General features: G+C 47.7%; 4 protein-coding genes across 7 annotated transcripts in view; 3 read left to right on the top strand and 1 right to left on the bottom strand.

The window, feature by feature from the left end:
* LOC306821321 (G2/mitotic-specific cyclin-B2-like) overlaps positions 1–23,906 on the top strand; it is a 38,108-nt gene that overhangs the window by 10,969 nt on the left and 3,233 nt on the right. The window lies entirely within an intron of this gene.
* Positions 1,742–10,311, top strand: arfgap2 (ADP-ribosylation factor GTPase activating protein 2). 2 transcript variants are annotated; one of them, XM_079339666.1, is made up of 16 exons: positions 1,744–1,869; positions 3,315–3,433; positions 3,535–3,607; positions 3,766–3,897; positions 4,347–4,427; positions 4,666–4,765; positions 4,918–4,974; positions 6,201–6,253; positions 6,350–6,486; positions 6,601–6,732; positions 6,814–6,942; positions 7,028–7,180; positions 7,286–7,415; positions 7,504–7,591; positions 7,722–7,846; positions 8,164–10,311. In XM_079339666.1, the coding sequence occupies exons 1-16, from the start codon at positions 1,798–1,800 to the stop codon at positions 8,182–8,184; spliced, it is 1,602 nt and encodes a 533-aa protein (XP_079195792.1). In that variant the 5' UTR covers positions 1,744–1,797; the 3' UTR covers positions 8,185–10,311. The 2 variants fall into 2 exon arrangements, with proteins under 2 accessions (XP_079195791.1, XP_079195792.1); XM_079339665.1 differs by having other exon boundaries at positions 1,742–1,869; positions 7,028–7,415.
* pex16 (peroxisomal biogenesis factor 16) lies at positions 10,318–15,036 on the bottom strand. The gene is made up of 11 exons (XM_079339687.1): positions 14,639–15,036; positions 13,838–13,873; positions 13,049–13,125; positions 12,832–12,965; positions 12,386–12,486; positions 11,789–11,869; positions 11,526–11,669; positions 11,285–11,357; positions 11,058–11,177; positions 10,728–10,792; positions 10,318–10,411 (listed from the first exon to the last, which is right to left on the bottom strand). The coding sequence occupies exons 1-11, from the start codon at positions 14,769–14,771 to the stop codon at positions 10,353–10,355; spliced, it is 1,023 nt and encodes a 340-aa protein (XP_079195813.1). The 5' UTR covers positions 14,772–15,036; the 3' UTR covers positions 10,318–10,352.
* Positions 15,448–23,212, top strand: cars1 (cysteinyl-tRNA synthetase 1). 2 transcript variants are annotated; one of them, XM_079339658.1, is made up of 23 exons: positions 15,471–15,542; positions 17,086–17,316; positions 18,021–18,112; positions 18,245–18,333; positions 18,459–18,555; positions 18,857–18,955; positions 19,045–19,194; positions 19,297–19,437; positions 19,524–19,612; positions 19,690–19,811; positions 19,885–19,997; positions 20,075–20,203; positions 20,285–20,414; positions 20,512–20,615; positions 20,710–20,807; positions 20,883–21,072; positions 21,267–21,335; positions 21,413–21,494; positions 22,277–22,357; positions 22,455–22,522; positions 22,602–22,661; positions 22,733–22,816; positions 22,905–23,212. In XM_079339658.1, the coding sequence occupies exons 1-23, from the start codon at positions 15,521–15,523 to the stop codon at positions 23,031–23,033; spliced, it is 2,469 nt and encodes an 822-aa protein (XP_079195784.1). In that variant the 5' UTR covers positions 15,471–15,520; the 3' UTR covers positions 23,034–23,212. The 2 variants fall into 2 exon arrangements, with proteins under 2 accessions (XP_079195785.1, XP_079195784.1); XM_079339659.1 differs by lacking the exon at positions 17,086–17,316 and having other exon boundaries at positions 15,448–15,542.

The raw sequence follows: 23,906 nt of genomic DNA, 5'->3' as shown, positions 1-23,906 counted from the left end.
TGTGTCACACATTTCAATCTGTACGACTGGAGAGGCGGAGCCTCACCAAACAGGAATAACCACATCTCTGCCTGAATGCTTTGAGAATAACTTTGGAAACTACTGCACATAAAAAAAAAGATCTTTGAATAATCAGAGATAAAGAGTTTATTTGGTATTTGCTTTTGTTTGTTAAATTCCTGGGCGTACATTCTGAGGATCCTTACTGAGCTTAAATAAAATCAGAGCTGAGGAGTGATTAAGGAACTCTCAGAGCGAGGGAGAGACAGAAACTTCATGAGGAGGCATGGTGTGACACATTTTTTTAAGAGCTGTGATTGGTTGAGCAGGGAAATCGATGATGCCCATTCACAGAATCGAGGTCAGACATGTCGTAATTATGACCATGAAATAAACATCTCTGTGTGATTAATTATAATACCTACACTGTAAATGATGTGTCTGTGAAATAACAGTCAATAACTGGCAGCAGTAATATAATAATAATAATAATAATAATAATATATAATAATAATAATAATATGTTATGAATACTGTAAAGAACTTTACAATGCTGCTGATGATAGGATGGGTGAATTGGGAATTGAACTCCATATTGTCTGACTTGTGAGTTTTTGAGTTGAAGACAATTTGCACCAGCCAAAAGATAGATAGATAGATAGATAGATAGATAGATAGATAGATAGATAGATACTTTATTGATCCCGAGGGAAAAAGCTAACTTCACTCAGACAGTCTCTGACAGCAGCTTTTTGGATCCTGCACCTCTTAAAGGAAGGTACATCTGTGCACCGTCCAGGTCGCAGGGAAAGGACACTCTCTGGAGCTGAATCGTTTTCCCAAGAGGCAAAATATCAATATAGAGAATATAAAAAAAAGGACCTAAAACTGAACCTTGCAGTACACCACAGGCATCAAGGTAGAGCAGGAAGCGCAAAGGTCAGTGCTCAAAGACTAGAATAAAACCAGTGCAACTAGCAGCCCTTATAATGGGGATACCCAAAGTGTAAGTCTAGGTCTGACTAATCTTGCTGCTGAGCATATTAAGAGCTTAAAGCTGATTTGTTGAGAGGTACAGGCAAGGATTTACAAATGAGGATTGGCTGTTTATTTATCCTTATTGTATATGTTTGTGTTTTCTGGTCAGTTTGTTTGTTATTTTTTATTTTGTCATCTAAATTTACTGCTTAGAGTAATTTGTGAAAATGTTAATTTAAATGCCTGTTGATTCAAAAAGGAGAATCTGGGATGGTAGCAGCAGCTCAGTCTGTAGGGACTTGGATTTGAAACTGAAAGGTTGCTAGTTCAAATCCAGGTACTGACCAAAATACGGAAGATAGATAGATAGATAGATAGATAGATAGATAGATAGATAGATAGATAGATAGATCGATAGATAGATAGATAGATACTTTATTGATCCCGAGGGAAATTCAAGGAAGCTGTCCTTGCAGCTGAGAACTGCCAAGGTGCCATTAAGCAAGGCATATAACCACTCTGACATCATGTGTGTGATCTGGGCCTGTGTGTAAACCAGAATTTCCCCCTCAGGGATTAATGAAGTATATATATATATATAAAAAAATAACGATTAACATAATATATTTTTTTAATTAAACCCACTCTTATAAGAATGTTTATAAACCAACATTATTAGTTTTTTTAAAAGGAATGTAAATCCTATATTTCCAGGTGTTTGCCTAACAAGCATCGATTGAGCACCTTCGCTTTTATTCAATTCGACGCAGTCGGGCTTCTGTACTGACGTCAGCTTGTGGAAATTGTCACAGAGGCAAGATGGCTACGGAACCAAATAAGACTGAAATCTTGACGATTTTCAAACGTTTGAGATCGGTGCCCACGAACAAGGTGAGCAAACACGGAGAGCGTTCCGTTCATTTATCAGTTTCCTGTTAGTGTTGTCATCACCGAGCAGCGGTTTGTCCGTTAGCTTCCTCACCGGGCCGAGCTAACGGTCACGGAGCTAACAGGAGCTAACGGCTGCTAGCCTGCCGGTGTTATGACGAGAATTGCGTCCCTGCCAAGATGTTCCCCCACCTCTCGAACGTGTAAGAAAACGTTGATTACATCACTTATTGCGGGCATATCTGTGATGAAAAGGCATTGTAACTTTACAGTTATTAAATTAAAGTGTCTTTATTGCTCCGTGGACTCGCGAGAAGACGTTGTTGCATCAGCCTGTGGGAACAGGAATATCAAACAGTGTTCATGAACCTGAAGGGTCTGCTGAGTACATTTAAATACGGTGTTATAGTGTTTTAATGTTAGGTTTACATTTCGGCAGCGTTGTGATTGTATCTTCTGTATTTTGAATGATCGCGAGAGGTAAACACGATTCTCGACGGGATTCATTTCTCGTCATAACACCGGCAAAGGCCACGTATACGATGTGAGCTAAGTGCTAAAGCTAACAGTACAGAGAAACAGATGTTCAGCAGATGTTGTTTTAATAACACCTTTGGATTCATCTTATTTTTAAAGGTTCAATATGACACACCTGCAGCGTTTATGTTTGTGATTTGTTTTCGTATTAATACAGATTTGAACATTAAAAAGGCTAAATATGAACTTTTGCTTTCATGAAGTAACCTCTTATATACATGTCATGAGAGCTTTCATGGTGCTAAGCTTGTTAAAACTTCGACTTCTTGATCATCTCATTAAATAACCACGACAAGTCTTCAGTCATCACAAGCTGTCATTTTTAAATCTTCTTTAATTCCATTTTTATTTTCAGACGTTTAGAAACCTGTTGGATTTGATATCTACTGAATTAAATCATTAAATGCATCCATGCACTCTCTGTAACGCTTTTCACACTCGCAGTCACCCTGTGTGATCGACCAATCACAGGGCTGACTTATAGAGACTGACCACCAACCACACGACACGCCCCCTTTACTCTCGGTTTATTAGCCGTCACACGGATGTCAAGGACCAAATGTAATTAAAGAACCTGCGTTAACTCAGATGGACACAGACCTCCCCGACCCTGCCTTCTGATTGGCTGTCGGAGAACATTACAGTCTGTTATGAGTTCTATAAATAGATCACTGAAACCCACTCAGAGCTTCCTGGTTCTTCAGATTATCCACTCCGGGCCGGCTCGGGTGTCAACACAACACAGTCTCTGTTATTTTAACCATCTGTGGCGTTTTAAACTGCCCACCTCGTAGTGGGTGGAGGAGGGTTTGGTGCCTGTCTCAAGGGCACCTCGGCAGTGCTCAGGAAGTGAACTAAAGCCACTGCCGCCCCTCGTAATAACTGTTGGTGTAAACGCTGTTTCCCTGCAGGCATGTTTTGACTGCGCAGCCAAAAACCCGAGCTGGGCGAGCATCTCTTATGGCGTGTTCTTGTGCATCGACTGCTCGGGCATCCACCGCTCCCTGGGAGTTCATCTCAGCTTCATCAGGTAAGACGAGGACGCTCAGAGCTGTCAGCATCGTCACGCTGCGTTCATCTGTGACGGATCAGTGAGCGTGAATCAGACTTCCTTCATTTGTGTCCTCTCAGGTCCACCGAGTTAGACTCCAACTGGAACTGGTTCCAGCTCAGATGTATGCAGGTCGGAGGAAACGCCAACGCTGTAAGTGACGAGCTCACAGCTGATAACTTATCTTTATTGTCAAAGTACAACAGATTACTGCAGGTACCTGAGGCCCCGTGTCCACCGAGAGCGACAACGCCGACGCTCGTGTCATCAGCGTTTCGATGCAGTAACTTCCTTTCTCCTTCCGCCTGTAGACGTCGTTCTTCCGCCAGCACGGCTGCTCCACAAACGACACCAACGCCAAGTACAACAGTCGTGCGGCCCAGATGTACAGGGAGAAGATTCGACAGCAAGCCAACGCCGCTTTGTCCAAATACGGATCAGATGTGAGTTCAGCCAAGTGACAGGTTTCTGATCACACATGACTTAAACTCACAGCGTGGGCACGTGTGAACACGGCCGCGTTTTGATTCTTTGAGTCAAGGTCATGGTGACCTCTGGTGTTAAAAACAGAAGCCGGTGCAGAAGGATAAAATCCTGCAGTGTGAGCCACAGTATGGCGCCCCCACAGGCCGGGGGCTTCATTACAACCGGAAAATAAAAATAAAAATGGAGAGCAGGATTTTGTGAATCTCAGCCCTGACGTGTGATCAACACACACACACACACACACACACACTCACACACACACAGCTTCAGGAGGTAACATCATCACAGTAAGAGAGAGACGTCAGCGGCTGTGGGATCATTAAAGTGATTATCAGCGTGTTCGCTCAGAGTCCACTGCGAGCGTAAACGATGACCTCATCATCACTTCCTTTTCTTGTTGTTGCAGCTCTGGATCGAGTCTTCTGCAGGAAGCGCTCCTGCCGCCCCCGAGAAGAAAGAGGCGGACTTTTTCGCTGAACACACTCAGGTTAGTTTGTTCTTCACCAACAAAGGGAAGTGTTTTCAAAAAGGGGAATGTGTCTTTGCTTTGAGGGGCCGACGCACCTCGTCGTCTTTCTGTTTCATCAAGCTGCTTTTTCTCTGAACGAGCTGAGATCAGTGCCGGATGAAATCCTGCTTTTTGTCTCATCTTCTCACCTTGAAGCTAAAATGCTCTGAACCCGTCGTCTTATTTCAATTAGCAACAAGCATCGTTTTCTTTTCAGCCTGCTAATGACTGGAACATGGCGCCGTCGTCAGAGCAGAACGGAGCCGCCATCATGTCCCAGCTGACCGACACGACGGCCAAAAGCCAGAATGACAACGGTGGGTCAAACCTGTTTGGACAGACTCCGAGGTCGGGAGACGTGGGCGGAGAGAGAGAGGCGTGCGTGGAGTCGATCCTGCAGCCTGCTCGTCTCCTGCCTGCTCCACCTTTCTCCTTGCTAACGTTTCTTCTTCTTCTTCTTCTTTGGTAGCTCCAGAGGACGGGCCGAGCATCGACTGCCTGAGCACGTCGCCCAAAGCCTCCCTCGGTGAGTCCAGAACTGTCCTCGTGCTCAGAGGACACGTCCTCGTCTCCGTCTGCAGCCTCGCTGTTCAGACTTCTTTCTCAACGTAAAGCAAACACGCGATGCTAAACCTGTGAAGGATTCAGTGCTGTCCACACTTTGTTCCTTACGGGTCCAAATGATCGTGTTAGAGTCGCTCGTGGAACATTTTAATAATATTGTGAGAAACGTTTTGTACTTCTACAAAAATAAAGTAAAAACACAAAAACTAATAATTACAGTCAGAAACTCGTCAGGCTTCAAAGGTTAGCAAAATAAACCTTTTAATAAAAGAATCAAGTTTGTAATGTTTCAGTGAAATCTTTGTGTTTAGCTCAGGTGATTAAAGGGTTAAACAGTCTGATGACATGTTTCAGGCCTCGCTCACATATTTAACCTTAAAATAACTCAATGAATCATGTGACTGACGTCTCGTTGATAAAGAGCATCATCAATGTGTTGTTGAACCTGTTCTGGATTCTGATTGGTCTGTCCTGTCACGTAGACGCCTCCATGCGTTTGTCATCGTGCGAGGTTGAGCAGACACCAACAGGTGATGAAAGTGGGCGGAGCCGCCGCTGCTTGTTGTTGTTTGCGGTGGCGTCAGACGCATGGTTGTGCTGCTTGACTGACATCTCACAGGCCGCCGCCCTGCTCTGCTCATCACGCACGGGAAAGGGCGCCATCGGGTCACGGTGCACGTCGCGCCGACGGTCAGGCGGCTGCAGCGTGTTCAGAACATCCCTGCAGCCTGAGGAGGAGACGCAGGCGTCGGCTCTCTGATCCACTCCTCAGTGACGGCTGCAAGCTGAAGCCTCATTTCCTCACAATGCTAACATGCTAACACGCTAACACTCTCTGGAAACAGCTTCTTGTTACAGCGTCTCTGATTGGTCAGTAGGCTCGCAGTAGGAAGACATTAAATACTAGATGTATCATCATAGATTCTCTGCTGCCGTGTGAGGTCAAAGGTCAGGTGTGAGGTCAAAGGTCAGTTTTTATCAAAGCGTCCATTGAATGCCGCGCTGCTCGGGCGTGATCAGTTTGAGGATAAACAAGGAGAAGCCACGCCTCCTCGCCGCTCGCTCGCTCGCCCGCCCGCCCGCCCGCCTGCAGCGGCTTCTCAGAGCTGGTGTGTGTTTTTCTTTCTCTCCTCCGTCTGCGTCCTCTGATAAAGACGCCGTAGCTGACTCCTCCTCCTTGTGTTGCAGATGTGAAGCCCTCCATCATCGGAAAGAAGAAGCCCATGGCTGCTAAGAAAGGGGTGAGTGCAGGCGCCTCCAGAGGGCGCTGTGTGAAGTCTGACTGAAGAGGAGGTTTGTTTGATGATGCCTCTAACATGTCTGTGTGGTCGCTGCAGCTCGGCGCCAAGAAAGGTCTGGGCGCCCAGAAGGTGAGCAGTAAGAGCTTCTCGGAGGTGGAGAAGCAGGCGCAGGTGGCCGAGAAGATGAGAGAGGAGCAGGCTGTCGAGGCCAAGAAACAAGCCGAGGAGTCCATGTGAGGAGCAGCTCTGTGTGCAGCACCATGTTGATGTGGAGAGATGAGTGTGTGTGACACGTGTGTGTGTGTGTGTGTGTGTGTGTGTGTGTGGCGTTCTGTCTCTCCGTGCAGCGTGGCCTCCATGCGTCTGGCCTACAAAGAGCTGGAGATCGACAGGAAGGTGGAGGAGAGGAAGCTGCAGAACCTGGAGGGAAAGAAGCGCGAGCAGGCCGAGAGGCTGGGGATGGGCTTCGGCAACAGGAGGTAAGAAAGCGTGATTGATGGCGTGCAGCGCCGTGAGCGCCAACTCTAAGTGTGTGTGTGTGTGTGTGTTTCCTGTTGCAGCGTCGTGTCTCACTCGGTGATGTCAGAGATGCAGGTGATCGAGCAGGAGACTCCTGTGGGAGCCAAATCCTCCTCTCGCTCCAAACTGGACATGTTCGAGGAGCCGGGCTTCACCTCCGGACCCCCAAAGTATGAGCCCTCCTAAAAACCACATGGATTCAGAATCCTCGAGACCCGGGAGGACTCTAACAACCTTTCACTTTGGATCTTTCAGGTACAAGGACAACCCGTTCACAGTGGGGGACAGTTTCGGGTCTCGGTGGGACACTGAGGGCGGGACCGCCTCCTTCACCACCTCCTGGGCTCTGGAGAAAGAGGACCCCAAAGAGGAGGTCACCATCTCCAGTATTCAGCCAATCGGAGAGAGGTATGTGCTCACTGTCTTCCGTCTTGTTGCGTGGCGTGCAGCTCTTGTTGCGTGGCGTGCAGCTCTAACGTGCGCTCTCTCTCTCTCTCTCTCTCGTCGACGCAGGCTGCCCAGCAGGAGGAAAGCCGAGGTGGCGGCCGCTCCGCTGTCAGAGTCGAGCGAGGCCAGACAGAAGTTCGCCAACGCCAAAGCCATCTCCTCAGACATGTTCTTCGGCCGCGAGAGCAGCGCAGAGGTGACCGGCGAGGTTTTTATTTAAAGACGTGAAGAAGAAGAAGCGACGCTCAGACGCTGACTCTTTCTTCTTCTTCTTCTGCTCTCAGTACGACGCAAAGACCAAGCTGGAGAACCTGTCAGGAAGCACGGCCATCAGCTCAGCCGACCTGTTCGGAGACGCCACCGACCCCAAAGGTTGGTTCCATCAGAGCGCCGTGGAGCCGTGAACCGACCATGTGACGCACACGTCTGACCACGTGGCGCACACGTCTGACCACGCCTCTGACCACGCCTCTGACCACGCCTCTTCTTCTCCTCCTGTCAGGGCGAGCTGCAGGCTACGACAGCGTGCTCCCCTCCGGCCCGGACATCGCTCAGTTCAAACAAGGAGTAAAGACCGTCGCCGGCAAGATGGCCGTCCTCGCCAACGGAGTCATGAATACAATCCAGGTGAGGTCATGTGTTTTGTGGGCGGAGCCAAACTGGTGGCACATAAGTTGCTAGCCTTGTATTTTTGTTGGCCAACCAGGTGGAGACAAACTCAGCGTCACTAAATGTGTGGACGCTCGGGACGTTTAACCCGTTTGACTGAATATTTATATTTATTAATGACTGAGCGGCGTGCTGCGGCGCCAGCAGGAAGGACGCTCGTCTTCGAGGGCGTGTTTCCTCTCCGCTCACAGGATGTTTACATGTTTGTTTGTTTGTTTACATGTTTGTTTGTTAGGGAACGTCACTCATCTGTCTGTTCTGTCCCGCCTCCTCAGGATCGTTACGGCTCGTACTGACGCGCCCCGGCACGCGGGCGGCGAGCCGTGTGACGTCACGGTGAAGAGCACGTGGAGCGGAGCGACCTGAGAGGACGCTGAAGGGATTGCATGGTGAAATGAAACGTTCCTCCTCGCTCCTCTCCTTCCACAGACTTTTCTCTCCGGGACTGAGACGCTGTTTTCTTCTCGTTCTCATCTGAGGTTTATTTTCGTAACGGAAACCGTCGTCATCTTTTCTAAACGCCAGAGTTCTGTCGTCGTGTTTTTTTGGTCGTTAGTTTTCAAAAAGAAAAAGCCGATGTCGGAGTGATTCTACGATCTTTTCTTCCTCATGTAAAGAAATCAAAGTGTTTTTCATTAATAATCTCCCAAACTTTCTTTTTCTTCTTTTATTGTCGTATTAAAAACAGTTTTTTTAGCGTTTGATCTGTACAGGTGTTTTTTATTATTTCCACGACGCACTGACGGCAAACTGTCCGGATTATTTCAGAGCGTCGTGAGCTGAGATTCTGCGTCTCTGTCGGGACGTTAAGTTAACGAGCGCCACTTTCAGCTCCGAGCTGCTTTCACGCCCCGACTTCTTCAAAAAACGGTTTAAAGGACGTTGACGTGTTTTTAAACGCGTTTCCTGTTTAAACGGCCAGCGGGGGGGGAAATGAGGCCGCTTGCTTCAGGCGGCTGTTGTCATGGCGACGTCGAGGCCCCGAGTCATCCTGGAGTTTTTGTCCGGGCAGCAAAGTGCTGAACGTGCATCCCGTCTCCATGACAACAGTCTGTTGACAGCGCCGGCTGTATGGCCGCACGTTTTATATTTGAGCTCGTTTATTTCCCGATCAGACGCGGAGCGAGGAGGACGAGGGTGCGAGACACGAGCCGTAGGCGGGGAACATCAAACATCTGGGGAAAAAACGCCGCTGATGTCGACAGTTTGGCTCGACGTTTGAAAACGCCATCATTCACACGCAGCGTTAATGTTTTAAAGTGAGACACAGCAGGGAGCGAGCGAGCGAGCACGGAGAGTCAGACGCACAATCCCAGCTCACGACCGTTTTCACTATGCATCTCCATCTTACGACCGCGGACGCCGCCTCATCGTGGCGTCCTGCTCGTTGAATCTAAAGTCTGCCTCGACGTTCTTCTGCTCTGTACACACAGTTCTCTTGTTAGAGGCTTTTATTTTGAAAGGATGATGTTAAGATTCCAGCAGATGTGAATTTATTGTTGTCAATCTTCAAACATGAGTCGACTGAAACGATGGAAGAGCATTTAGGCGAAACTACGGAAGCCCTAAAGGGACATTTCTGTTTTCTGAGATCTCAAAGTTATTGATCATGTTCACTTGGGATGACATCATCGAGTCGTCTTGTTCGTCACCACAGAGAGAACGGGCGCCGTAACCCCGAGACAGCGAGATAAACAAACGTTAATATCAGGACACTTTACAGATCGGGCCTGTTAGCATGATATGCTAAGCTAGCTAACACCCGTACGGACCAATCAGTGTGGAGCTTTGTCATTACGAGCAGGCAGATCACTTCCTGTCTCTCTTCTCGGCAGACTTTTCATTCAGCGAGTTCGTCACAGATTTCGGGGACGTCTGAGAACCGCGTTGTCGTATTTTCCCGTTAATGTGCGTCCCACAAACCCTCGAGGAAAAACGACCTCTCCGATAAACAAACAAACACGGACTGAAAGATGAAAATATTTATTTGTAGGTTAAATTTAAAAAAGGAACTTATTCAGTATGTTAATAAAGATGGAAAACTTCTGCTGTGTTGCTCGTCTTTGACTCTCTCTCACACACACACACACACACCCTCTGTGATGTCACTTCCTGCTCAGAAAACACTTGTGTGTGTGTGTTGTTTTTAAGTGCTTCTCTCTCAGGGCAGAAACGACAAAAACACAAAACACTCAAAGACATTCAGGTGTTCTTCTCGTCTCTCTGACGTACGAAGCAAAGCGCCGGCTCGCTGAGTCGACCGAAGGTTCCAGAAAATATTTTCATGATTCTCTTAAACTGCAGACTAAATCAAAGTCATCATTTCCTCGCTGTGTCATCAGATTTTCTTTTGTCTTCGGGGGGAAATTAAAGTCTCTGTCTTCTCCGCTGACGGCTCATTACTCGCCGTCTCCTTGTCGAGTTTTTAAAAAAACGTCATCGATCTGATGGCGTGCAGCAGATTTTATCCCCAGTTGTAGAAGTAGATCTTCTGCCAGTTAGGGAGGTAATCCATCAGAGGACCTGCACAGACAGAGACTCAGGTCATGAACCAGGAAACAGGTTTGAATACAGCCAGAGAAATAAACATTTATATACCAGGATGTAAACATGTTCATTTTAACATAGAGCTCTATGGAGACTGACTCACTGCAGGAGACAGACTCTAGTGGACACTGGAGGAACTGCAGCTGTAAAGTTGGACATTTTAACATAGAGCTCTATGGAGACTGACTCACTGCAGGAGACAGACTCTAGTGGACACTGGAGGAACTGCAGCTTTATTTTTTGACACTAACGTTTAACGAGCACGATGCAGCAGACGTGATTTGATACTTACGTGCGATGAGTCCGATTCCTGGAATATGATCGGCCAGAAGTCTGAGCAGGAAGAGGATCTTTTCCCTGTGGATGAAGAAAACGGTTCAAACACAATTCAGGGGAAACAAAGTCAAAGCCTTACGTGGCGTTTTAAACGTTACTCAATCATGTAAAGCTGTCAGAGAATCCTATAAAATCTTAAAGATTCACATCCAGAAACCTTCGTAACGTGCGAGCTGCGTCACTCTGTCGACCTTTAATAACCTCTTCCTGTTTTAGGATGCGAGGTATCGATTGTCTTCCTGACGTCGCTTTAAAACTTGAAGACAAAAAGATTCAAAGTGCTCACTCTGAGTATTTGTCGTAGAAAGGTGATCGCAGAAGGTAGTACAGCAGCAGGAAAGTTCTCCTCCTCATCTCGGCTCGCTCCCATCGGTTCTGAAATTTCGCCTCACTGAGCACCGCAAAACTGAAGAAGAAGAAGAAGAGGGCGGGAAAAGATTGAGATTCAGTGTTCTTCATTTTGGCCTGATAATCTTTAAGATAAGATCTGAGACAGGAGAAGAGGCTCCACACCTGGAGAGCTCGACGGCTCCTGAGACGAGCCACGGCTTCCACGACTTCTTCCCGCAGAGTCCGAGAGAGAGCACTGACGAGAGGGAGGTTAAAGAGGAAACCGTTTGTAACGTTTGTTCTGAAACCGCTCGCCATCTGGAGGTCAACGCCACTTCATGACCCCGTAGATGTCGCCCTCGAGCACCAGCATGAAACTAAAACAACGCTCGTGTGTGGAGCAGCAGATCTTTGAGGAGGATACGGTGAACGAGCGGCCGGCTGATGAACAGACACTCTGCGATGGTCTCCCGCAGCCTGAGCTCCGTCGGCCTGCTGTCCAGCGTCTCTCTTTTCGAGCCGCTGCTCCTGTTCGGTGCTCCCCACAGACGGGCCTGCAGAGACGGAGCTGGATGGAGGGGGAGAGGGAGGGGGGGAGGGGGAGGGGGGGGGGGTAAAGAGGGACAGTCAGTAAATCCCACCCTGGCTCTGACGACTAACACAGCTGTACGACTGAACGACTCTCACCGCTGCCGAGCGGCCTGACGACCCGTCCTGAGCGCTGACCAACGAAGCAGACGTCACTTTGCTGCTCTCTGTTCTCGTCATCTGAGGAGGGAAGTAAAAACATCACGTTTAAATGTTGGAGCTAAGACTCAGCTTCAGTAGTTTACAGCAGCATCGTTTCACTTCTTAAAGGTCACATGACCTCCTCCTCCTCTTCAGGTTGAATCAGTGTCCTCGCTCCTCTTCATCATGTGTGTGAAGTGTGTTGTTGTAAATCCACTCTGATCCTGTATTTGATCATGTCTATAAACCCCTCTATTTCAGCCCTGCTCAGAACAGGCTGTTTCTGTGTCTGTAGCTTTAAATATGTAAATGAGCTGCGTCTGACCACGCCCCCTCTCTGGAAGGGCTCTTGTGTACTCGCTGCTTTCTGGCTCCATGTCCTATTGTTTACGGTGAGAAGGCAGACTCAGAGGGCAGAACAAACACCTAGCTGTGGGAGTGTCACCCACCTGGGGGAGGGGCTACTGCCCTTTGTGATGTCATGAAGGGGAGGGGCTACTGCCCTTTGTGATGTCATGCTGTGGGAGTGTCACAGACTGAAAGAGGAGAACTGACCTTCATTGACGAGCTCAGCTCCTCTGTCCAGGGGGATTATGGGAGGTGAAGTCTGGATGCCAGTTTTGTAAAACAGAAGAAGAACGGAGCGGAAGATCGCCCTGGAGGTCGAAGGAGGAAGAAGTGAGAAATGTTGAAGCTGAGTCAAACACAGACAGAAGTCAAACAGAGAGATGAAGAGTTAGCGCACAGAGACAGACGGCTTTATTTAGAGGAAGCTGTTTTTCATTTCACTGTTTTATATGTTACAAACATTGTGTTGGATTTAAACTCATTTAAAACACTAAAGTCTAAAAATGGAGACAAATGAAGGCAGCAGGAGTTCAGCTGATGCTGATGTGAAGAAACTCATAACAGCTGTTTGTAGTTTCCTAAAATTAAAAAAACACCCTCTCCACTTTAGTTGTAAAAAACCACAGACGTCTTTGCAGAGTCAGATTTCATACTTAAAGATCTGAACGAGTGTGATGACCAGCCAGCGGCCGACTTCCCCCCACAGCTTACAGGCGCCCATCTCCAGGAAAACCTCCACGTACTCCAACACAGAGAGCCATGTGAGGAGTCTCTGCTGAGAGAGAGACTGAACACACACACACACACACATTTATTTTTTAAAATAAAAAACTCGAGCAATAAAACTGATGTTGAGAGAAAATCACTCACGGCGGGGAAGGCTCCTCTCAGGCCTTTACGCAGAATACCGTCGTTGAAGAGAACCAGCAGGTTGGAGGCGGAGTACACTGAAAAACACAACATAATGTTTGTCTTCATTTAAATCATATAACAACACAAACATTTTTTTACAACAAACATCCTCATATATTATAAAGATGATTCCATTTTTGAAAACAAAGCTAAAATATGTTTTGGTAACTTCTGCATCAAACTGAAAATGCAACTTTTCCTAAAACTTTAAAACTTTTTTTTAGATTTTTTTAAGTTTCATCATCATTTTGATAATTATATATTTTTTGATCATTGTATTTTTTTTTATTTACATTTTTCAGCGTCCTATAATCATATTAAATGTGAGCTCGTAGATTGACGCTGATACACGTTGCACAGATATCAGGGGCGCTGGAGCTCCCTGTCCCGACTTCCCAAAGAGATGTGGGACTAATCGGGATCCTGGTCTGACCACTCTGAGGATGTTCCGGCTCTTGTTGACCCTCAGTTAACACGGTTGAGTTGTAGGAGCCAGAAGGGGCCACGTGGCGGGCTTGGTGGCATCAGCGTGGTCACTACTTGAAGGTGGCACTGCTGTATTGATTGTGCAGCGACTTATAGCCATGTGGTCGGTTTTGTACCTGATCAGTCGGGCGTTATAGGGATGAGGGGGGGTCTCATCCTTTCACTGGGACACGAGGAGCTTGTGTTTACTTTAAAGACTAACTTCATTATCGGCCTTACTCTAATTACTGCTCCTTATTTATGTAAAAGAAACTTACTTACCTAGTTCAGAAATTTCATGAGAAAATGCAAATCGACCTGAAATAAAAACAAACATTAGATACAATTTATATTTCATTTTAACAAAAAAAAGACAGAATGTTTGATAGCATCAAAGAGAGAAGAGACAACACTCAGAGGACACTTTGTCAACACTCACGATGACAGTGAGAAGCCTCCCGACGGAGGCCCCGTATGTCAGCACGCACTAATACGTGTTACAGTTTGTCAGTGAACATCGGGAAAAAAAGAGAAACTTTAGATTCTGCTCCTGAATGCTCTGGATTTGATTGGACCAGAGAAGGTAGGCGGGGCTTTGAAGGACGTTTTGGACGCCCCTGGGTTTGCCAGATATGAGAGCAGTTATCAGGTGAACAGGTGTTGCAGCGATGGAAGCGGGCAGTGGAACTGCTTCAGATAGAAGTGACCTAGTAGTACTCATTTTAAACAGTAGGGGTCAGAGTTACGGACTGCTCCTTGAATAATTGAAGGTTTCTGCTCCGGTTTTCATCATTCTTCTTTTCTATATTATAAAATTGCAATATTATATTAATATTTTGAAAATGACAGCAGTGAACTTTGGCAATTAAAAAAGCTCATATTTAGTTTTGTCTTGATTGATGGTGCCCCGTGTAAGGCTCTGGCCTGAGTCACCCCTGATACTGAAGCATCAGGTGACATGTTGCATGTTATGAATCTGATCTAGGTTTAATACTTCCGGTTTAGTGACGACCCTGAAGATGAAAGGTTAGCTTTAATAGAAATAAATTAATGGAGAATTGTAGGAGCGCAGCTGTGACTGACCTGCGATCAGGTAGGACAAGGTCCGCACGATGCTCTCCAGGTGTGCAGCAGCAGCTGGATTCTTCTTCACGTATTCCGTGTAACGTTCATAATAACGGCTCAGTTTGTCCACGTGCGCTTTAAACTGAGACATTTCCGCTCAAACTTACTGTTCGCTCACAGATAACCGCTTCATTTAGTTACTTTAAAACACTTTAGAGGCGAGTTGAGTTTAGCTTTCACCTGTACTTTGACAGGAAACACATCCGCGTTGTGGTCCGACTGTTATTTACGTCCCCGGTTGTCAGGTTCTCACACATTGGTTCCCTTTACTTCGTAATAATCCACGCTGCATTCACGTACCGCTCGGATTATCCTATTTCACGCATGATGCTACCAAACTCACCATAGATATATCTATGGGTGTAACTACACTCCAGTCACGATACGATATTTGTCACAACGAGATTTAATCCAGTTTTTTAAAGTTTTTCATTATTATTTTTAATTATATTCTCTGTCAGTGAATAATGACATTCATTAATTAAATTTTCAGGAAGAAAAACAATCAGATTTCTTTTAGTGTTTAAAGTTGTACATTTGTAAAATAAAACTTGACTCGTTACGTTTCGTGGCCGGGGTGACACCATAAATTGTTGACGAGGACGGCGAGCCCATCGCCTTTAAACATTAAATCAACACATTCACATATTGATCCAAATTATTATCATAAAGTATGATGCTGATGATTTTAACGCTTAATCGATCCTTCAAGATACGTTTTCTCCGTCGTAAAACACATTTTCCCGATTTTTCAGTCAGTACGTGAACGCATGTTTTGCACCCGGGTTCTTCCGGACACGTTATTGTTGCATCAGCATCAAACCATCCAGGTCTGTGGTCATGTCAAGCTCAGGAGAGCCAGGTAAATGTTTGTTTGGTTGTTTTTAACCCTTTAAAGAGGTTTTATTTGAGTCACGTGACCGCGCTTTTATGGCAATGGCGCGAGTTATCATTAGCCTCGTTAGCTCACCGGGTCGGTTAGCTTAAAGGTATCCAGGTAAAAACAGAGAGGAGATCCTGCCGGATGTTATTTAAATTAAACACGAAGAAGCTTTAAAAGCTTCTCTATAATGATGACTGTCTTTAATCTGGCACTCATAAAACACAAACGAATATTTGCTATAAATACTTGAAGCGTTTAAAATGTATTATTTTATTTATTACTTATTTTAATGGTGTTTTGAGTGTATGACATTGACGTACTTCCGGTCATTTAAAAAAATAAGTCTTTGAGCAAAACATAAATGGTTGTAACATTATTATTGGGATTAAATAAAATAAATACAATTAGTGATGTCCCTTTGTAATTAAACTGTAATCTGTACCAATATGAGTATATGGCAGCATATTCATTACATTTTATTATTTATTTATTTTTAGTGTGCATACACAGACTCAGAACATCTGTTTTACAACAACAAGATAATAAATAAAAATGTATAACATGAAGGAATCATTAAGTGAAAGTTTAAGTGGACAAGTGAAAATCCTTCAGTGTTGGAAAAAGTGTTTACTCTTGCAGTTTCTGTTATGTCCACTAGAGGCTGGCTGCAGAAACACAGGAAGTCACATACAGTACATGTTTTTACATTAAACTCACTGTTAGTTTAGTCTCCGTTCATTCAGGAGTTGTCAGAGAACTTTTTGGTCTCCGTCACCTTTTTGCACGTTCTCGCAGGTTTGCATTAGAAACTGAATGAACGATTTCAACTCTGTTTTATTTTTGCAGAAAAAGAAAAGTTCTTCCATCCTTGAGTCTCTTTCTCTTTGTGAACTCTGTTTGTTTGAGCCACTTTCATTCTGACTATGCACGAGGGGTGTTCGGTTTTGGTTTCATTCTGACTTGTTGAAAAAGATGATCTGGAGTTTTGTTTTTGGGGAGGAGAGGTTTGATTGACGGGCATTTTTCATCTTTTTTTTTTCTGGTAATTTGTTTGAAGTATTTGTTGTTCAGACTTAATTCAGGTTAAAAGTTCCCTGAAGCATCAGATTATTTGATTTAATGTCGAGTTAGTTTCAGTTGTTCTTCATCCATCCATCGCCTGTTTTCTTACTCCAGGTCTGGGTCTGGGTCTGGGTCGGGGTCTGGGTCTGGGTCGGTGGCAGCAGGCCGAGCAAATCGCCTCAGAAAACGTCACCAATCATTCAGAAGCATTCAGTGAAACCTCTTTCTGTTTCATTTTAAACCGTGTGGTGTTGTAACCGTGGACAGCCGTATGTGTGGCTGTCCTGTCTTATTATTTGTTTCATTTCAACCCCGTTTCGGTTTCTTCATGTGAGTTTACTTCTCGGTGTTTGCTGTGGTCCTGATCCTGGTTCCTGTGAGTCCGGTCCAGGTAGAACGTGTGCTGCTGTTGTTGTCGGTAACTCTTTGCGACTCTTTGCCCCTCTTGTTGTTTCCGCAGCCTTTGAGTTTGGCTTCTTGCTACAGATAGATGAGGAGGCCGCGCTGGCAGCGGCCCTGAATGACTACCTAATCTCTCGCAGCTACCTGGCTGGGTTCACCCCCTCCCAAACTGACCAGAAAGTCTTTAAGCTCCTCCGCAGACCCCCAGACCCCCAGCATGTCCACGCTCTGCGCTGGTACAGACACATAGCGTCCCTGCAGCTGGACCTCCTCCTCCCTGACAGCAGCAGTGAGTAGACGAAGGCATGACGTGTGAGGCGGTGTGCAAACAGCTCCGGCCCGCTGCTAACACTCACATGCATGAAGCACAACGCCGCCCCGCACACGGACTCCAGGCTTTGATCGCCGCGTTGCTGTAACGTGTTGCTGAGCTTATCACCGTGCAAACAGCAAGGCAGCAGCTGGGACGAAACACACACACACACACACACTCACACACACACACACGTCTGCATGCTGTGTGTGTCTTTGACAGGCTTCGATGCAGAGTTTAAAACCCGGGTCGTCTTTTACATACTCAGAGATTAAAGTCCTTTTCACACATCGTGAACGTTTTCAGACCAACTCAAAGAAAACATCCTGCTGCGTTCGCACCTCCACCCCCTGCACTGAATTTACTACGGGGGGGGGGGGGTTTGACAGGAAACAGATAACACCTCTAAACGCGTCTGGTGCATCATGTCTTGTGTTGTGATGAGGGCTTGCTGTTACCATGGCAACGTTTCCCCTCCTGTCGGCGTCGATGACGAACAGAAACAGAAGTTTACTCCGAACCTCGACCTGCAGCTGTGAGACACAAGCTACGAAACCATAACAAAAGACGACATCGAGGCTGGCGGGGAATCATGGGAGTGACCCCCCCCCCCCCGTGGTTAATCCACTCATAGAACTTTTTACTTCAACACATTTAGGATTGTTTCCTTCTGTCCTCAGTGAAAGGGAAGCGGGTTCAGCCCCCCTGGTCTCCTCCAGCAGGAACTCCAGTTCCCCAGCTGCGACTCTACAACAGCCTGACCAGGAGCAAGGTGAGGAGGAGGAGCCTGTGTGTGACGTCTGTCAGGGCGCTCGCCACTTTCTTCACGTTGCACAACAAGTCAGACGAGTGTGTGTGACTCCGCCTTGTCACCTTGTTGTCATGGTGATCGTTTGTGTTTCAGGAGCCGTTTGTTCCCCAGAACGGGAACAAGGTGACGTGGTACTGCTGCGGGCCGACGGTTTACGACGCCTCGCACATGGGACACGCCAGGTGAACGTGACATCATCAGGATGAGACGATCATCCGTTTATTGTGCTTCACTGAGATTACTGATTACTGTCGCTCTACTTTACACTCTCTCTCTCTCTCTCGCCCCCCCCTCTCTCTCCCTGCAGGTCGTACATATCCTTCGACATTCTGCGGAGGATACTGCGGGATTACTTCAAGTACGACGTCCTGTACTGCATGAACATCACAGACATCGATGACAAAGTAAGTCTGAGTCATTGTTATACACACACACACACACACACACACTCACACTCACACTCACACACACACACACACACACACACACTTTATGTACAGGAGCTTTACGTTTAGTTTACATATTTGTACTCTTAGTTTATTCGGGACGTGTGTGTGTGTGTGTGTGTGTGTGTGTGTGTGTGTGTGTGTGTGTGTGTGTGTGTGTGTGTGTGTGTGTGTGTGTGTGTGTGTGTGTGTGTGTGTGTGTGTGTGTGTGTGTGTGTGTGTGTGTGTGTGTGTGTGTGTGTGTGTGTGTCTCCTTCAGATTATTAAGCGAGCGCGGCAGAACTTCCTCCTGGATCAGTACAAGGAGAAGAACCCAGACGCTGCTCAGATCCTGCAGGACGTGCTGAGTGCCCGAGGGGTGAGAGCAGAGACTGATGCACCTGTGGAGACATGAGAGCAGAAGGTTCTGGATCCTCTCGGGTTTGACCTGCAGCGTCTGTTTTTCAGCCGTTTCAGGCCGGCTTGGCGTCCACCGCTGACCCCGATAAGAAGCTGATGTTGGAGAGGCTGGACGCCGCCGTGACGGCCGCTCTGCAGCCTCTGCAGGCAGCGATGGACGGCAAAGCGCCAGACGAGATGGTTCAACCTCTGGCCCAGGTGAGACGAGGAGGACTTGATCTGAACCCTGTCGGTCCAACCACCATGAAAGTGCATTTATGAACGTGTGTGTGTGTGTGTGTGTGTGTGTGTGTGTGTAAGGCGCTGCTGGAGAGCTCCAAGGACCTGCTCGCTGATTGGTTGGACAAACAGTTTGGAAGTCAAGTCACAGAGAATTCCATCTTCTCTCTTCTGCCCAAACACTGGGAGGGCGAGTACCACCAGGACATGGACGCTCTGAACGTGAGTGTGGACGCTCCGGCTCACGTCGGACGCCGACAGGACACGAGTCCTCGTTTGATCCCGTGTTTGTGTGTGTGCGTCACCAGGTCCTCCCTGCAGACGTTCTCACCCGGGTCAGTGAATACGTCCCCGAGATCGTGCAGTTTGTGGAGAAGGTCATCTCCAACGGTTACGGGTGAGAAAACAAACATGTTCAAACCTCCACACTGGGAAGGTTTATTGGTGATAATTAGTTTTCTCTGATCATCCCAGGTACGAGTCAAACGGCTCCGTGTACTTCGACACCGCTAAGTTTGACTCCAGTCCGCAGCACTCGTACGCCAAGCTGGTGCCGGAGGCGGTGGGCGATCAGAAAGCCTTACAGGAGGGAGAGGGTACGTACGCTGCTCGCTCACTTCTTCCTCCCTTAATGACCCGTGAGCTAAAACGCCACGTCTCCGCCTGCAGGCGACCTGAGCATCTCAGCGGACAGACTGAGTGAGAAAAAGTCGCCCAATGACTTCGCCCTGTGGAAAGCTTCAAAGCCCGGCGAGCCTTCGTGGGACTCCCCGTGGGGGAAGGTGAGCGAGGTCGTGTGGCGTCGCAGCGAGACACGAGGTCTTCACAGGGACCAAGTTTATGATCCGCTTTATTTCAGGGGCGGCCCGGCTGGCACATCGAATGTTCGGCCATGGCTGGATCCATCTTAGGGGAGTCCATGGACATCCACGGTGGAGGGTTCGATCTCCGATTCCCCCATCACGACAACGAGCTGGCCCAATCTGAGGTAAAGCGGCGCCGGCGGCTCCTTCCTGTCAGAGAGCGATGAAACAGGAAGTACTCACCTGGAGTTCTTTTTCTGCTCCAGGCTTTCTTTGAGAACGACTTCTGGGTCCGCTACTTCCTGCACACAGGACACCTGACGATCGCCGGCTGCAAGATGTCCAAATCTCTGAAGAACTTCATCACCATTAAAGACGCTTTGGCGAAGAACACAGGTGACTCCTCCTCCTCCTCCTCCTCCTCCTCCTCCTCCTTTCTGGAGCTGTCCTCCAGACGCTTCTATAACGGCCTTCACTCTTCGTCCTCCTGCAGCCCGACAGCTCCGTCTGGCTTTCTTGATGCATTCCTGGAAAGACACGCTGGACTACTCGTCGAACACGATGGAGTCGGCCGTCCAGTACGAGAAGTTCATGAACGTAGGCGACGACGTGACCGCTCGACCTTCCCCGTGTCAGAGTGAGAGATGTCTGTCGGTCTGATCGTCTGTCTCGTCTTCTCTCTCTCTCTCAGGAGTTCTTCCTGAACGTCAAAGACATTCTGCGCACGCCCACCGACATCACCGGCCGCTTCGAGAAATGGGAGGAAGCAGAGCTGGAGCTCAACAACAGGTGAGGCTCCGCCCCCCTCCCTCGTCTTCTCTGGACGTTTGAAGCAGGTAAATCTGACCTCTCGTGTCCTTCCAGTTTCTACGACAGGAAGTCAGCCGTCCACGAGGCTCTGTGCGACAACATGGACACTCGCACCGTCATGGAGGAGATGAGAGTCCTGGTCGGTCAGAGCAACAGCTACATCGCTAACAGGAAGAGCGCCAAGCTGAGGCCAAACCGCATGCTGGTGGAAAGCGTCGCCGTGTATCTCACCAACATGCTCAAGGTGAGCGTGACTTCCCCCCGCCCTGCGTCCATCACGCCGCCGCTCCGAGTCGACGTCACCGACTCTCCAAACGTTTGACCTTCCCTCACAGTAGATCGCTCCGTGTCCGTTTCCTGCGTCGAGATACGAAGGCCACGCCTCCTTTTCAGAGACCATCCGGCGCCTCTTAAAGCCTGTTGTCGTTTTGTCTTCAGATATTTGGTGCGATAGAAGAATCCGAGTCCATCGGTTTCCCCGTCGGAGGACAAAGTCAGAATGTGGACGTGAGTAAAGAGAAGCTTCATTCTGCAGACCTCAACCTGCAGATCTCTGAAACGACTTCCTGTTTCCTGTTTGTCAGCTGGAGAGCACGGTGATGCCGTACCTCAGCGTGCTGTCGGATTTCAGAGAGGGCGTCCGAAAAATTGCCCGAGAGCAGAAAGGTAAGAACTTAAAAAAAAAAAAAGAAACATGATTTATGTAAATGTCCAAGTCCAGAGCTCAGTTCCACCACCAGGGGGCGCTCAATGAAACTAAAACAGATGACTTTAAGGCTGGCGGGGAATCATGGGAGTGACTCTCTCTGCTGACAGTGGAAACACCAATAAGTGCGTACAGGGCTATGATGTCATAACCACCCGAGGTAGACTGACCACGAGCTGCCCAAGTGTGGAACGACTCGATATCCTCAAAGAACTACACTACCCACAATCCCACAGTGTCACAGCGACGTCTTAACCCAAGGGCCTGACCGATATGGGAGAGTTGGGCCTTGCTCAAGGGCACCCCGGCAGTGCTCACAAGGGGGTCTGTCACCTCTCGACAAATGTCCAGATTTGAAGTTGCAGTCCGTGTAGCGCCCCCTGCTGGTGACAAAGAGAGCTGCTCGTTTATTACAATGACACTAAATATTGGATTTGGGAATAAATCAATAAAATAATCCCTCGATTATCGGTCAGGCTCCAGCTGATTCATAGAAACGAGTTCTTAGTTCAGAGTCTCGTTGGAAGCGCAATGGATTGTGGGATTTGTAGTTCAGGCGGCTCCAGGATTAAAAAACATCAACGTAAAGATTCATTGAAATGTTAACGGAGGATTTTAACGGGAAAATTTGCTGCCGCCGAAAAAGTGGGCGGTAACCGTTGAGCTTCGTTCTGATTCGCTGGTGAATAAGTCGGATCAGAGGAGGTGGAACACTTCTCACGTGTGTTTAAATCTCATCCAGTGACTGAGCTGCTGCAGCTGTGCGACGTCGTCCGTGATGAAACGTTACCGGAGCTCGGGGTCAGGCTGGAAGATCACGAAGGTAACGATACGCCGTCCTTATCTGACCACCATTTCCTCCGCACGCCACGTGTGGCGAGGGAGAGTGTGCTGTGTGTGAACTGCTGACTGTGTTACAGGTCTGCCCACCGTGCTGAAACTGGTGGACAAGGAGACATTACTGAAGGAGAGAGAGGACAAGAAGAAGGTGGGTGAGCTGCAGAGTGCAGACGCACGCAGCCTCCTACAGAACATGTGAGAACCTTCTTCTTCTTCTTCTGTCACAGATGGAGGAAGAGAAGAAGAAGAAGAAAGAAGAAGCTGCTAGAAAGAAACAAGAACAAGAGGTCAGTCCCTCTCATGCTTTCATGAAGACTCCTCCAGTGTCTCCTCTCCTCTCATCACTCGTCTGTTTCAGGCGGCGAAACTGGCCAAGATGAAGATCCCTCCGTGTGAGATGTTTCGCAAAGAGGCCGACAAGTATTCCCAGTTTGATGAGACGGTAAATTCCTCCTTAACTCCGAGTGGGACTTTAGAAACAGGAAGTTACCAGTCTAGGTTTGAGTCTCTTTGTTTTTGTGTGTGTGCAGGGTTTCCCCACTCACGACGCCGAAGGAAAGGAGCTGAGCAAAGGCCAGGCGAAGAAGCTGCGTAAGCTGTTCGAGGCCCAGGAGAAGCTGCACAGCGAGTTTCTCCAGATGAACCAGAACGGAAACTGATCGAGTCCAAATCCATCCGAAGCCATCCGAGCTCCACGCTCGGAGAAACCTGCAGAGTAGACGTGACGCCCGGAGACGCCGGCTCATCGTGTGTCTCCTTCAGATCACAAAACAGAGATAGATTTTAAACGACACTTCTTCAACAGTCTGTGCTTCATTTTCACATTAAAGGGAACAAAGAGTTCAGAGAGGAACACTTCGTCCTTCTTTTCTCTCGCAGCTACACGACGTTTTCTACGTTCACGTAGCCCTTAGCCAATCAGCTGAGAGCTTTCATTTAAAGGCAGAGTCACCAGCACACAAGTACAGAGGCCTGGAAGGGCTTCACTTTAGGATCAGACTGTATTTTATTTTGAAGGAGGAAGCTGCTGACTCTGCCTTTAAAAGATTGTGATGAACTTTGAACCCAAAATGGTGTAAAAGGAAAAAAATGAAATAAAATCAAACGTCAGCTTTTGTCCCTGAAGTATTTTCACTGCTCCTTTATTTGATGACTCGATCCATTCACCATCGTTTAAAATCATCTGCATCCATCTCGTCTCCTGTGCGCTGCTGAGGTCTCGTCCACCGGCTGATGGTCGACCATCAGTTTTTATAAAGCGGCAGGTCGTCGTCACCAACAACCCCGAGGAAGCAACGAGACCAGTTAGTCTAAGCCCCGAGAGTCCAGGTCTACGCTCATGCTTCTCACACACGTAGTGCTGCTTCACAGCGAGCGCCTGAGCTCTTTAGGGTTTGATGCCTTGCTCAATGGCATCTCTGCAGTACTCGGGAAGTGACCTGGCCAGTGACCAGACCAGACTTCAATCTTTTGGTCAGCACGGGGATTTAAACCAACAGGTTCCAGTGTTGAGACTTCATGAGGGTCCACAT

This window comes from Symphodus melops, assembly GCF_947650265.1.
Source record: "Symphodus melops genome assembly, chromosome: 3".
NCBI classification, from domain to species: Eukaryota; Metazoa; Chordata; class Actinopteri; order Labriformes; family Labridae; genus Symphodus; species Symphodus melops.
This window is presented reverse-complemented; position numbering and strand designations above follow the sequence as displayed.